At 43.3% G+C, this 15,855-nt stretch overlaps 1 protein-coding gene across 1 annotated transcript in view; it reads left to right on the top strand.

Moving 5' to 3' along the window:
* The window catches only part of LOC138300878 (anoctamin-7-like), a 221,631-nt gene extending 206,632 nt beyond the window's left edge, over positions 1 to 14,999 (top strand). The window contains exon 23 of the mRNA XM_069240731.1: positions 9,692 to 14,999. Coding sequence (XP_069096832.1) covers positions 9,692 to 9,723 — 32 coding nt within the window. The 3' untranslated portion in view covers positions 9,724 to 14,999. The remainder of the gene's footprint in view (positions 1 to 9,691) is intronic.
* Positions 15,000 to 15,855: the final 856 nt, after the last annotated feature.

A 15,855-nucleotide genomic window follows, 5' to 3' on the forward strand; every position in this document is an offset into this window, starting at 1 on the left:
TCTTACTCTTCTTTGTTGACACGTGTGGTAAAACCCACTTTAAGTTAAACAACATAAAGCAATGCAAAGGGGTATTTACTCTGAAAAGGGGCAGTTCCAGTACAAAATACCCTTTGCACTGGAAAGTAAATACCAATGCTTCGCTTTGCATCACTTTGAAACAACACAAAGCTTTAGTAAATATTGACCTCGTGTCTTGCTTTACTTGAAATTGCGTGTACTTTGCCAACATGTACCTCAAAATTGATTGAAGTATTAGACAGAAGTATGGCGGTACATAGCAATGAAAAGGCATTATGTGATTGGTTACTGACTGCCTTCACAAAAGTTAAAGGCAGCCGTATTGTTTTAGGTACAGTTTGTCTGTGTTTTATGTTTCACCCATAGATATAGGTAAGTATTAGCCTGATATTTGTCCCCTACCTATTACCACTTTAATAAAGTGGTAATAGGTAGTTAAAATATTTATGTTTCTCTATATTTAAAAAAAAAATGGAGTACAGTGGTACTGCCTCTGGAGTACCACAATACTTAAAAAGAAATGTTGAACATTAAAAAATATAATGTACTACCCTGCACTTTACAAATATAGGCCCTCATTCTGACCCTGGCGGTCGGCGGAGAGACGGCGGTCGGACCGCGAACAGACCGGCGGTATTAAAAATGGCATTCTGACCGCGGCGGTCCCCACCGCGACCGACCGCCACTTCTCCACTCCGACCGCCGCGGCGGTCATGACCGCGGGGCTGGAGTTTGCGCACTCCGGCCCGGCGGTCGTCCCAAGACCGCCAAGGGTATTATGACCCTGCCTACCGCCGCGGTTTCTTGCGGGCGGGAACCGCCGTGCGAACCATGGCGGTAAGCACTATCGGGGCCAGGGAATTCCTTCCCTGGCACTGATAGGGGTCTCCCCCACCCCCCACTACCCACCCGAGTCCTCCCCCCACACCCTCCACCCCCCTGCCACCCCCCAGAGGTGGTACGAACCCCCTCCCCACCCCCACCCCGACATGCACATACATGCACCCCGACATGCACACACCCCCAACATGCACATATACACACCCCCTACACACACATACACAACGGGGACACATACCCGCACACATACATGCCGACATGCACACCCGCCGAACTAAACACATTGCCCATAGGCACAGCAGCACTCCCCGCCCGCATGCACGCACTCACACACCCCCTCTACACACTCACACGCACACCCCCATGCACGCACACATCACACAACACCCCCCCACCCCCTCCCCTCACGGACGATCAACTTACCTTGTGCGTTGGTCCTCCGGGAGGCGACGGGAGCCATAGGGACGTGACCGCCAACAGAAGACCGCCAACAGAAGACCGCCACACAGAAATGTGGGTCGTAATTCTGGGGGCGGTGTTCTGCTGGCGTGGCGGTGGAGGTTGACCAGTCTCCACTTTCCCGCCGACCGCCAGTGTGGCTGCTGGCGGTATTCCGGCGGAACGCTCCCAGCGGTCGGAATACGCGCAGCGGCATACCGCCGCGGTCGGCGGTCTTTACCGCGGCGGTAACTCGGCGGTCTTGCGAAAAGACCGCCAAGGTCAGAATGAGGGCCATAGTGTGTAGGTGTATTTTTTTCATTTATAACATATTTAAAACTGCACAAAAAAAGTCAACGGAGTACCGAGGTAATACTTACAAATCACAGTGCTAATTAAAAATGTTATTGAAAATGTGCAGTTCTCCCTAAACTGCTATAAAAAATACAGAAAATTCTAAATACATTTCTGTACCTAGTAACACTTTAATAAAGATGTAATAGGTTGGGGACAATGATAAAACCTACTACCTACGTATATCTAAAACCCTAACCCAGAACACAGCAAAATGCGGCATGCAGAACGCTGCCAAACTGTGCTGAAAACAACATGGCTGCCTTTTACGTTTGGTAAATACTCTAATCCAAACCCGCTTTCCATATGTTTTTTTCCTTTTTTCAGGACAGGGAACTAGTCCCCAGGGGCTATCGCCACTTACTGGTTGATGTGTTAGCAGCCAATCAGATCATACTTTTTGATCTGTTAGATTCACTGATCCTCTGTGGCATGATATATACATTAATTGTGGACCTTAATTCTTCCAAAAATGTACACCGAATCACAAAAAGCACCTTTTCTGGACCAGTGGTGTAATTCTATTATGCCATTTTTCCGGTATCATTGTCTAATTTTCCTAAGGGAAGTTACATGGGCAAAAGGTGTTTTGGAACCCTCCCTTTTTCATAGGCTCCCCTTGACGAATCACTTCAAAACTTTCCAGGAAGAAGCTGAGGTGGATGAACTTTTTTAAAAATGTTTTATGAAGATTCGTTAAATGGGGTCAATGTTATTAGCAAACTAAACAATGTTTTTCCTGTGGTCCTTGTGGTCCTAGACAGACAGACAGACTAACTGACTGACGGACAGATAGATAGATAGATAGATAGATAGATAGATAGATAGATAGATAGATAGATAGATAGATAGATAGATAGATAGATAGATATAATTTCCCCAAAAATATATTGCTCCATTGGAATTAATAATAAAAACGGAAACCAGTGTGACAATATTTTTGTTTGCCACATGAAGGACACAATATTTATGTCATATGATATTTCTGTTATAATACATAGACAGACAACAATGACAATGCTAGAAAGCTTGGTTTCAGATAATTCCCAGGCATAAATATGAGCACTCCCTTGTGATCATATATTATTTCCTCAACTTTAGATGTTAGCAATAAGAGATGTCACTGTGACTCAACTCATTTTATTAACCTCAGAAGCATGAGAATGAGTGAGGTCTTCTATCACTTGAACTTGTAACCCTTTGGTTATGATCACACACCTGCAGCTGGTGCATTAACCCAAGTAGCTTTTTTCCATAAAGGATGTAGACTCATCAAGAACTGTGTGCCTGTCTCAGGTGGATGAAGCTCAAAGAACAGCATGGTCTCCTCACTTCATACACACAATTGTTGTGTCACAGAGTTGTAAAGGATTGATGTGTTCTTCATCATAGGAGTTCAAGGGGAGGGCACAGAAATGCAATCAGGAAAACCTCTGCAAACATTAAGCAGTCTGTGATGGTGCCAGGAAGAGTGGCCGGCTTTCTAGGGTACTGAAAATGAGAACTGCTCCTTCATTCTATGACAGTCGTCCTCGTTCATTTGTGATTATCATTCACAGTCTGTACTGGTGTCAGAAAGATGAACTTACTCAGTGTGTGCTAGTACCAGGAAGAGGGGCCCACTGACTCTGTATTATTGTTGGGGAAGAGGACTTCTTAGTGTGTTTTAGGGTGGCAGGTGTAAGAAATCTGTGTAGTCAGTCTCTGTTTCCCTCAGTTAAATGAATACTAATAGTAGGGAAGGACATGGAATAATTCAATTTTCATAGCTTTGAGATGATGTAGAAGGAGTTTGTGGTTTTCTCCAATGAGGTATAGGAGGTGTTCCTTAAAAATATGAGTTTTTGTCTCTCTTCTTAAGTGACTTGTGTTTGCATTCTGTTACAGTTTCTGGTTTGGCTTTCAGTCTTTTCATTTTTGCACTTCTTGAGTCCAAGTCTGGCAGTGTCACGGCTTCCTGGGTTACACCAGCTGCTTTTCTGGCATATATAGCGGTGCGTTTTTTTGACTGAGTTGTAGGGAATGCAGCAAGCCTCAAAGACGTTGGAGGGCTTGAGGGACAGCCAATGCAAAAAATGCTAAGTTAAGAGTAAGATAGTTCTTATTATCTATCCCTATAAAGAGTCAGCAAGTGGTGTGTAGCATACTCTTATTGGAGACAAAAAGCGAAGAGTCAGGAATGCTGTAAATCATCCCTACCATCCATTTAGGAAATGGCTACTACTTGGAGAATATATCTGAAATCCCATTCCAGGAAAAAAAAAATTATTCCGCACAGAAGAGATAGATGGTATCTGCGAGTCTGACATTTCCTGACAATGTGGGTTCTGAGGCAGACTTTGGTGTCATTGATGAATCCAAGTTATTTTGCGTGTGCAGAGAGTTGAGGTGTGAATTCACCCAGCTTCATGTAGAGCATCAATCCTAGATCTGTGCTTGTTTAATGCATTTGGCAATGAGGATGAATTCAGTCTTTGTTCGGTTCAGGCTGTGATAGGTGCTTCATATCATATTGTTGAGTCAACATTTTTGCTTGTGGGGACTTTTGGGTGATTATCATTGGTGTACCCGTGAATCTTAATACCTTTGCTGGGCAGGATCATGCATGTATAGCTTGAAGACCACAAGAAAAGTATGCAAGTCACCTGTAGCCAGAGCCTGACTTGAAAATGGCACCAGGCCTGTCAAAATTGGCAAAGCAGTGCCACGCCGAAAGAGGTCATCACTAGAATGTGGCCATGCAGGCTTTAATGTTTGGGTCATGGCAGCACATACAGCTGTGAAAGCACCCCCTGTTTTGCACCCCAGTGGGAAGGTGCTGGAATTGACAGTCTGGCCCAGGCAGTAGCCATTGAGATCTGGAGATACCCATCTGGTTGATATCAGGGAGAAATGGTCCATTGTTGCGTGAAATTGCGAGGGAGAGGAGCTCAGTCAGAAGTCTGTGCATGTGTCAGGCGAAGGGACGTTGGGAGAAGGGCTCAGTTTGTGTTGGTGTCATAAACTACAGGTCCCTTATAGTGTGTTAATTTTAGAGCACCGAACTTCCAAATTAGATGTCAGCCTCGGGAACCCTGGCACCACCCAGTCTGTATTTTGAGGGGCAGAGTGGGAAGCTTCTGGTAGGATTGATGTGCCCATTCTCGCTGCCTTTATCTCCTTGCAGCTTGCCTTGTATCTGGTGTGGTGAAGTGTGTGTTTGTGGTGTAATGACCTTGTTACCCTTGTTTCTCAGTTCTGTGTTCTCTGTGGCGGCATGCTTTCCTGTGTGGTAAGTGTACACTTCATGTAATGTTCACTTTATTCCATCGTTGCTGTACTTCTGAAAATATAGAAGTCATGCCCAACATTCCCCAATTGGGGAATGTTGAAGGTGTTAAGTGTTTGACAAAATAACGGCCAATGTTTTAATTTTTACAATGTATTGTATAAATATATGTAGGGAACCTTCCATGCCCTCTCAGTGTTCCCACTCACCCACATGCCCCATGGCCTCCTTACTATTTTTTGCATGCACACTTTCCCCCTGCCTCTATTCAATGTTGTGGAGATCAATAAGCCTCCAAATCTTTGCAGTCTAACCTCATTGATCTCTGTATTGTTTATTGTTTCAATCCACCATAGCTTACTCTTTGGGATACACTCACCTGTCTATTGTGACGAGAACCAGACTTTCAGGCCTCCAAATCCTTGACCCTACACTAAGCGGTGTCATTCAAAATGATGTGGCCCCTTCAGAATGTGAAGAGTGTAACCTGATTCTCCCATATCACACAGATATTTATCGGTCCTGCGCTGAATGTGGGAACCCTGAAGATATTGGAGCCCCCTTTTGGGATGCCCCCAGGCTGTAATGGCTTTAGGGGCCAATGCTGCGCTGCTGTTTCCACTCTCTATTGTGAAAAGTTCCAGTCCTCCAAAGCCTCGACCCTCCAATCTCTATTGTGAAATGTTCCAGTACTCCAAAGCCCTCTACCCTTTTTTCACTACGAAGAACTCATGCATTTTCCTACTTTACTCAGTTGTAGATATCTCCAGTTTCATGTAGCTGCTTATCCAAACCCTACACCTTCTTTACAGTGGAGAGTCCCAGAAACATTCTAATCAGTACCCTCCTATTATGGAGACTCCTAATCACCCAGGATCTGCTAGGTTTACCCTCACTGCTCAGTGGAAAACCTCCCATGTCCTCATATTATATCCTTCAGTCTGTTGTTGAGATTCCTTGTTCCCCTCACCCAGGTAGTCAAGCCTCTTCTCTACAGTGGCAAGTTCTACATGACCTCATAGTCCAAATGCTTCTCTGTGGTGGAGAGCCCCAATGTTCCATTATCTATATCTGCATTATGGAGGGCCATAATCCCCCATAATCTTCTTGTCCCAGTTCCTTATCATTTTCTACTGTAGAATGGTCCTCCACCCATGGACTCCCAGCCACGGTTCTCCAACCCTGTCTATCACGGAGAGTTTCCGATATCACTACCTCATAACTTAACCTCTGTACACAATTAATTGTGAAGACTATCACACCTGTACTGCCCCTTGGCCCTGACTGCTGTTCCCCATTTGTTGTCAAGAATCCTAGACCTCTTTGACCTCCTAGCCTGGCCTTCAGCTCCCTAGTGGTGCTGTTTTATAACCCCCTATTTGGAGATCCTCGTGTTGAGATACCATTACTTCAATAATGTGCTGATCCCTTGTCCAGTGTTTTTGACCTCAGCGGACACCTTGATACCTCAGTCCCTGATTAACCAATGAGAGTCACCTCATGCATCCTTTGTCCTGATGTCTTTATTTAATATCCTCATACTTCAGTCAGTCCTTTGAGGGACGTAATCAGCTGTAGGGTAAACATGTTATTTTCAGGATAGTTGGGTGTTGTTTCTCCTAAATGTATTTTTTTCATTAGTCACTCACTTTCTTGCAAACTTAGTTTGTCCCAGAGAGGATGCCTTGCACTTTTTAATACAAGATTATGGGCCCTGAATTATCTTCCCATCCTTTGAATTACAAATCCATTAGTATGAATATGTTGATGCTTATAACAAATTTCATTATTTGCAACAGCGGGAAGTGAGCAGCCCCCTCTCAGTGCATTCTTCAGATCTTGAGGCCAAGAACATTTTTTGTGAATCCGGTTTTCCTAAGTTGAGAAGTATTTGTAGACTGATCAGTATTTATTCTGTTGGTCCAGTGGAGATATCAGCCTGGGAGACACACAGTGCATATTCCGAGTCTAGTAGCTGAGAATGAGACATGAGGAATGCTGGTCATCTTCTCCTCCATCAGATTCAACCATGATGGGCAGGATAAACCGAAGGACCCAAAAATATCTCTTGTTGGTAGACTTGGGTTACAGTTAAGAGTCCTCCTTATGCACTGATGTAATTCATAATCTTGGGGAATATTATGCCACAGGTTAATAGCTCTGATATAATCTCCTGTCCTGAACCCAAACTCATAACACCCAAGACCAAGCTTAATCATATAGAATAGCTTCAGCCATGCAAACTTTAAACGTTCAGACTGGAAGCAGACATGGGTCAAAAAGGTAGAGTAACAAAAGAGATGGCCATCTTTATACATACCTACTACTCATGAAATATGCTTTGGAAGCCTTTTGTGGGTTGGTGTTTATGTTGGGTTATGGCAGCGTCTCTGCTGGTGCCTTGCAATAGACCTAAAAGAGCACAAATTGTAGATAGATGGCAGATTTCAGATATTCCCAAGAAAGGTAAACGGTATCAACTTAAAATGATGTGGGTGTGTTATTGTGATTATGTATAAAGGATATTTAGGGGCGGCTGCTTTTAATAACTCTCGGGGTGAGGGTAGGGGTCACACAGTGGTAGGAATAATAAAAAATGTTTAAAAACACTTACCGGCTGCTTGCTGCCTCGGTGTTCCTCGCCGCCTCATGCTTCTCTGCATCATCTCTTCCCACCCAATCCAGACACTTCTCTCATGCTGTTACCCAGCATGAGAGAAGTGCCTGGATTGGTCTGAGTGGCCTGAAATGCCACTCAGCTAGGGACTGGGAACCTGCACTTGTTCTTCACCCGGGGCTGTGAATCACAGCCCCGGTGGAGAGTTCCAAGTGAGCATGTCAGTTTGGACGGCCTTGGACGGCCGACCAAACTGACATGCACACTTAGAATGCACACTACTCCTCCTCCTCCTCCCCCTGCTGACAACGATCACCCCGCCCCCCTGCCCTATGAGGAGGAAGTGAAAAATAAAATGTTAATACAATAGTTATATTAACATTTTATTTTTCTGCTGCCTTTCAGGAGTGGGGCCACACTCCTCCACCATAGCGGAGGGCCGCCCCTGAGGCTATTTTTAGTTTCAAGTTGACAAGAGCGAGGCCAGATACTTATTCATGCTTCATCAACCTATTTATAACTTCTGCCCATCTTGATGGCCAAGTCAGTTCTAAGGATACTCAAGGTTGGGGCTCACTAGAGACAATACTTTAAGTGGTTAAATATTTTGCTTCTAAATTCCTGAGATGAAAATTTTAGCATTTCCTGGGGTGCGGATGCACCAAGGAGTCTCCAACCTGAAAACGGTTCCACAATAGTTCTGATATTGACCCCATAGATGTCACCCTGTAAGTTCTGGAGAAATACAAATCTTAAGAGAAAGCACTTCAGATCTTCTACCGTGAAGCACAGGTAAGACTGTGGCTCTGGGTTGGAACTAAAAAGTGCCTTGCACAAAGCCAAACACAGTGATTTTTTGCCTTAGATGGAACACAGATTTTTAAAAGGCGCTTTCCCTATTCTTGGGTCCTAAGGAGAGCATTGCTTGCCCCATCAGGTGGCTCACTAAGCAACAGTTTAAAGAAGCCCCACTGGCCCAACGTACATCTTCAATTTGAACCATCCTGTGCTGCCTTGACCTGAGGACAGCAGCAGTCATGTTGAGCAGGCTGTGGCCCACTTAACTCATTGTTAAAGGATATGAGGACATTAAACAACCCATAACTAGATAACTAAACAATAGGTTTCTTTCTATAATATCCATAAACACAGCATGTTGCTATACATTTTTTGTTTCTCTGGGAGCAAAGTGACATGTAGGCCTTCTTCTTCTTTTTGCTTCCGCCCCCGAGGCTTAACCTTAGAAAGATTGCCCAGATATTACATCATCAGTATTCTGATCTCCAGTGCCAAATGTGTCTCAGACTGTCAAAATAAAGTCATTTTATAGAGAGCACTGCCAATGAAATTGTCAGAGAGATGGAAATTGATTAAAAGAAAGTGGTATTCTATTGAAGATTAAATATACAGGAGAAGAGTAAGTGCCTGACCAGGTAACACCAGTTGTGTTGTGATAAATATTCAAGTACAATATTTCTAGCTGCTCCAGCTACCACTCAAGTCAAGGGGCCTCAGTCTGGTGAGCTGGCATATAGATCTCTGCCCTCGTTGTAAGGATAATGGTTATGGGTGTCACAAATACATTTATACAGAGCTTGTGGCACGTACTAGGCACTAAATCTAAAAAAAAAAACGGAAACTAGAATTCCAAACCAGTTTTAGTGATTACCATCCTCAACTGCAGGCTTATCATAAGGTGGGTGGACTGAATGTACTTAGAGACTGAGATAGTTGCCCTAAAAAAATTAAACAGTGTCCTCCTGCACAAGGCTAGGCACCCTAGGCTGAGGAGTGGCCGTGAATAAAACACTGACACTGCCTGAGCAATTCCAGATCTGTTAAATGCACTTGTTTGGTTTCTGGCATTTTGACTCCAGCAACATTTGTTACCATGAGATCCACAAGCACGGGGGGCTGACCTACAGGGTAAGTGGAAGATTTCCAAACTGACAAGTATCGCTTAGAGCCCGTGAGAGCCTGAGGAGCCCCCTGATACTTGTCTGATTGTTTTCAAACTCTACTTACCTTTCTGAGATAGAAACCTCAGTTAAAATCTCCCAATATCCATTTGCAACACCTACTGTTTATGAATGGAATAAATATATATACATTTTTTTCTTGACTGTCTTGTCTGATTTTTTCCTCCTGAACAGCAAGTAGCCTTTCATCCACTAGCCTGACCTAAGAATGCCAGAGGCCACCATGAAAAGAAATGTGGAAGCCATTTTTCACCATTCCGCTGTTGCAGGATGAGTCATGAGACCTTCCAGGGGTCAGTGTTGGTCGAGCAAGCTCTGGTAACAAAGAGCCATGAAGATAAGACGATCTCCAAGGATGCAAAGACTTGCCACCTCAACGCAAACATGTATGCATGACTCCAAATCTCCATCTTGAGTGGTTGTTTTCTTCGTGAAGGAGAGTGTTGTGTGGCACTCAAGTTAAGGATTTTAGTCCTTTCAGAAACATAGAGATATTGCCAAAAATGGATAATCATCACCAAATTGGAGGCTATCCAACTAGCAAACTGCACTCCTGGACACTTTTAGTCTTTCCAGATTGCGCTCGTCAGTGTGGGATTTCAAATTACTAAAGACAACCAATGGATGCGAGTTAGGCCTCAAATACTTTACACTCAAGACTACAATTCATTGTTTCAGCCTGCAAGGCCTCTCTATCGAAGGACTGGGACAGCAGAAAGCCTTCTAATGTCAATACATATGTTTTGCCTTAAACAGTGATGACTTGCAAACCCTATGATCATCAAGCACGGGCTTGCACTTCCTTTTGCCCTGTTGCTGCCAAGTTTGGGCTTCCAACTTCGCTTGCTTCATTGTCTTTATACCTGGCACAACTCAACTGGCACTTTTTAGTGCCATGTAGAAAAACTAGATGTGCAAGTGCTCCATACACCTAAGCTCTCTTACCTACTGTGAAACTGTCAGTTCCTTTCTTTGCAACCTCTTAACTTTGGCAGCGATTCAGCAAATGGCCCAAAAGACTGAGTGAGAAACAAATGGTACAAGCAAGGAGATAGAGTGAGGCAAATGTGTGTGTGAGAGTGTGCACAAGCATGTGCACGTGTGCCTTTTTATGCATGTGCATGTGTATGCTGTCAAATGAGTGCATGAGTATGTATATTGAGCATGATATTGTGTACAACGCTAAAAAGTAGCTTGTGGGTTCTCTTATTACCAACCTTGGAAGGTCTGCCACATGGTGATGGAGTCCTAAGTGAATCCCTAAATAAGTTATTCAAAATGGTGAACTGTTCATCACCACACATGCAGAAGGCTCAAGTTACCTGACCCGTCCTATTGCTGCACTTGTTTATCAGTGTTGTTGCCTCAGTTTCCCTGTTTGGGTCAGTTGTTCTACATCTGGGGTTGTAGGGAGGATTCTGTTAAAGTCAGCATATGTTTTTCTTTATATTACCTCGATGGCCTGCCTCTTTCCTATTTCTATGCATCACATATTCGTTAACTGAAAAATGAAAAGGAGGATAGAGAGCAACTTATATTTCTGAGGAACCTTTGGTTGGAGCAGACTTCCTTTCTGGATTAAGTGCCAAGGGCATAAAGTTGGTTGAATGCATTCAGTTTGCCAGAAGTAGCCACCCAATATCATTTTGGATAAGCATATGTCGTGTGAATGTCTATGTCCCATTACTATACGGAAATCTTCTACAGGAAATACAAAGTATAGCTATGTTTAAAAAAAAGCTTTGATCTTCTGTGCACAAAGTGACAGATAGATGAGAAAAGTAAGAGTAACCTGGTCTGAGAAGTGTAGAGTATAGCTCATATCAAACAACACAGCATTTCCTGAGCTGAGGAATTATGTAGCTAAGAAACAATGGTGGTCACAAAATATGAGTGGGTGGTCCAAACCACCTGGGCCTGTTGGAAAGCTAAATAGCATTCCGAGGTATAGGGAACTTTTAACTCGTGTGCGGACCTGCCAATATCATGATTGTGAAAAAAGAGATCTCCTATTGTGAAAAATTGACATTACAAGATGTCTCAAAGCCTGAAAGGCTTTTACCTAAGGCTGAGGAGAAGACCATTGTCCCACAAGGAGAGTAGGATTTCCTATTGGTGAAAACAGAACACTGAAAAGGATTCTCCCATGTCTCTCCCTGAATTGTGGCTGAGTACAGTTTGCACAAGTGTACCTAGATCCCTGACATATGCTAGTGTCTGGTGGAAAAAATGACATTATTTGAAGGAGAAACTAAAAAGTTGATCATCTTCTGAATGATGCAGTAGCTACATTTTAACCACAGGCTCATAGTGAAAGGTCAGATTCTCAAAAACCAACCTCTAAAACTGGTCATTCTGCAGAGTGGTGGAAGATACAAGCTCTTTCCTGAGTCAGTAGGTTTATGAGCAGTGGAGGAGACACTACTTTGCTGCCAGCCAAAGAAATGGGGTACCAGATACAGCAATGGCCTGGTCATGTTAAAGCCATGCTAAAGCCATCAGTATTAGAATACCAATTTGACTTCTTCTTGAACTTTTGCAATGGAAAGGGATTGGAGGGAGGGTCTAAATGAATGATCATGGCCCGATTATGAAACTCCCTATGTTTAGACCAAAAGGTAGGATCTCAAACTAGTGACGAGTCCATACAATCATTTCAGCTAAAGGAGATGTGCCTGGAGGATAAAAAGTATTCGTTCTGAAGCTCATTGACCTCAGCCAGGTGCCCCACCAATCTCCTATCAGGACTCGGGCTACTGTGAGCATCTGAAGTTTCTGCATGGGGTGGTATTGATTCTATTTATAGCGATAAAGACAAGCACAGAAACTCCCCCGTTTTTTTTAACTAAGAAACAGAGACAGAAACCTTTGCCTCTTTTCTTTGATGAAAAAGGTGCTATGGTTTCCAAGTACAGTAGCCTCCACTTCGCTCTGCCAAAACTACCAGGGGGCTTCACTAGCATGATAGAGAGGGTTATACGACTCATAGGGTATGTCAGAGTATTCGTAGAGATCAAGGACTACTAGTGCATTCAATAAGCCCTTTTCGCCTCACTCTTCTCCCTACTTTATTGGCTTGGAAGTCCTAAATGGCTTAAGTAAAAGATGTCCTTGGAAAGTCAGGGAAATTACTTTCCTTCTACAAAAAAGTGGCCTTTCAACTGGAAGTGGCAAACAGACTTGGGTTTCCAACAACAGAATCTCTTCCCACACTGGGATGAGGAAATTGTGGTTTGCTGCTAGCCCACCATCTAAAATGGCTTCTGTATTTTAAGGTAAGTACTTCAGCTTACTGCAAGAAGCTGTGTGACATGAACACAGGAAACATAAACTCATTGAGCACTCTGGTCCTCCCTGCATCAGCCTTAAGTTACTGTAGGGAAATAGTTTAATACCATTACAAGGAAGATCAGTGACTTTGTCCTAATCCTCATTTTGAGTGAGTAGCTCAGAGCCAGGGTAGAAGTGCACTTAAAGTATTGATGCCTGCAGCCACTGAGGAGGCCTCTTGAAATGAGCACTCTATGATGTGCCACATTTTTCTTCATGGCTGACCCTGAACTTGAACTAGTCCTAATTCATCTTGGGAGGAAGCTTAGTGTAATATATGTAATATATGCAACATATTAAATTGGTACTTAGCCATGATTGAATTGATGTTAGCCTAATATAGCATGGGACCACCAGTCTGGAATCTCCCTAACTTTAGAGTTTCCAAGAGTATAGTTTTGTCCATGTGAGCAGGTATAGAATCTGAGTCTTTAATCTGATCCACAATAAATGCCACAGATGGGGCAGGATGGCTGTTCATGTCAAAGACAGGGTCCTTCCTCTGGCACCTTTGTTCAAGCGTCTTCGAAGGCCTACTTCATTGTGTGGCTTTTCCTTAGCATCAGCACCTCCTGCTTGAGCTGTGGTTCTGTTTAATACAAAAGTCTACTTTAACGTTGATATGTGACATCATCACAACCATCCCCTCATTCTGTCCAAAGTCCCTTGAGGGTCCTAGAAAGTACTAAGTCAACATATTTATCACAGTCATCATGAGGGTCCTTGCCTGGATTGTCTATCTATAGTTCTTTTGCGAATTGCACTGGACCCATTAGAAATGGCACTGGAGAACCACCCGGGTCCAAGGCATCTTGTGTTGCAAGATATATCATGAGTGCAAGAAGTATCTGTGAAGATCTTGCTCTCCATTCTCGACTGAATGTTAGTGATGGTGGCCTCAAGATATTTGTCCTGAGTAGACAAGAAGAACATCAGGCTGACAAAATTAGAAAACAAGGCTGAGAAACTTCCAGACAGTGATGTGGCAATTTGTCACCTGAGGCCTATTCTATAGAACCATTCCCTATGGTGTTACCCAGTCAGGAAGAGGTAAACGAAATGAGCAATGAGAATTACCTGAACCAGAATTAAAGGTAAGACTCTTGCACGACCAGGTGCCTTGACCTCTCTGTGGTTGTATGCACACAGGCTGAGGCTCAACCAGAGGCTTATAAGCAATCGCTAGGTCACTCATGAATGGTGTGCATTATGCTATAGATGAATCAGTGACAGATTTGGTACTGCATCGAGTACCTTCTTCTCGCAATTGATGCAAGTGTCTTCCAGAGGAGAATAAAATAGTTTCCTGTAGGACATGTGTGGGCTTACTTAAAATAGCAGTTTGCGGTTTTTAATGAACATCGGAGCAATAGTGAGGCACAGAGAAGAGGCATGGACTGAATGGTTAATACTTTGCCAAATTACTTCACATTACTGTAGTTGTTGCACACCAGTGGTGGCACAAGAAACAGATTGAATGTGTAACATTAATAGAGGAAGAAAGATATGGATGCCCCATATAGCACAGCAAAAAATGAAGGAGAGGCTCTGATGCAAGTATAAAGTGGTTTCTGGTCTGTGTGGGCTGTCGACAAATCTAAACTATGCAGCTATGGGGCTGGAGCTGCAACCACACACCGACTTCATTAGAGGAAGTGGTCTGCACACAATTTAACAGTTTTCAGTCCCATCACATGCTAGTAAGATTCCTAATTCTTAGGAATATGAACAAGCCAAGGTTTTAGAATTTGATCAAGGCATCAAGGTCATATCGAGGGGGGTACATCAGGCCACAAATTCATGGCCAGGATGATGTAATTTCTTAACTTCACCCGGCATTCGACAACTGAGCTGTGAACAATATGCAAAGGACCACTATATCATTGGGCCTATGACACAATGGAAGGAATCCTGGACATTTCATCCGGCTACTAAGACTACAGCTTCAATTGTCCTACAAAGGTTTTGGGGGTGGTGGGTTGAATCACTCTCTCAGCTTAGTACACCATCCAGAGAACTTCAGAGTCGCCATCTCATTAAGACAATTCCTATGTTCCCATCTGTGTAAGGGCTGGTGAGGGGCTCACAGTGGGCATGACACTTTCTTTCATTCATGTTATTTTTAAATAAAGGTAATTATTTGCACATTATAAAATACAGATGAATCATGACTGTTAAATTGCCTAAACCTCAATCAAGAAAGATTTTCACAACAGAACGTGCTTTTGTATTTTTCACCAGCAACTAGTCTAGGTCGATTCTGAATTCTGGTACATAATATAGCCATGCACAAGGCAACACCAACCATAGGCATTGTTGCCCGTTCTCCACACTTCCATCTGACACATACTTCACTCCAGCAATCACCTCATACAGTGTCCAGTGTTTACATGCAGGGGCGTAGCTCTAAATCCTGAGTTTGCTTTTACTAACTTTCCTTATGGGTCTACTGGGAGTTAGTTCTGAATCCACATAAGATACTTACACGTTCAATTCTCTTAAGCTGAGACAATCTCATCACCTCCTGGCTATTAGCAGCACCTTGACAAGAGGCCATAATGATGGTGAAAGTGTTCTCAATAAGGTGTTCTAACTTAACCCAACAGAAAGCACACCACAGAACTCAATGGGCACCCTGGCACACCACTCTTGTTTAATACTCAATGTAAGTCAGGGGTTTTATTATGCTAGTGTGGGTTGTCATCACCTGTTATGTTGTTGGCCATTTTCTAAAGTGGACTTGGTGCTAGAAACATACTACTCATATGGTTAATGTAACAATCACTTATATAGCCACGTTTGTGGAATTCTGTAGACGTTCACCAAACTATAAAATTTCCAGTGACCTATCAAATGAGAGTCTTAAACAACTGGAGCTAAGACAGACGGAGCAATCTTACCTCTGACACTTCTGGTTCTGCAGGAATAAACATCTGTAGACCTGAAGTTAAGCGATGTGTTCTGCTCTGCTGATATTGTATGAAATGCTTCTCTAAGAAAGGAGGCCC

This window comes from Pleurodeles waltl, chromosome 6, assembly GCF_031143425.1.
Source record: "Pleurodeles waltl isolate 20211129_DDA chromosome 6, aPleWal1.hap1.20221129, whole genome shotgun sequence".
Lineage (NCBI taxonomy): Eukaryota > Metazoa > Chordata > Amphibia > Caudata > Salamandridae > Pleurodeles > Pleurodeles waltl.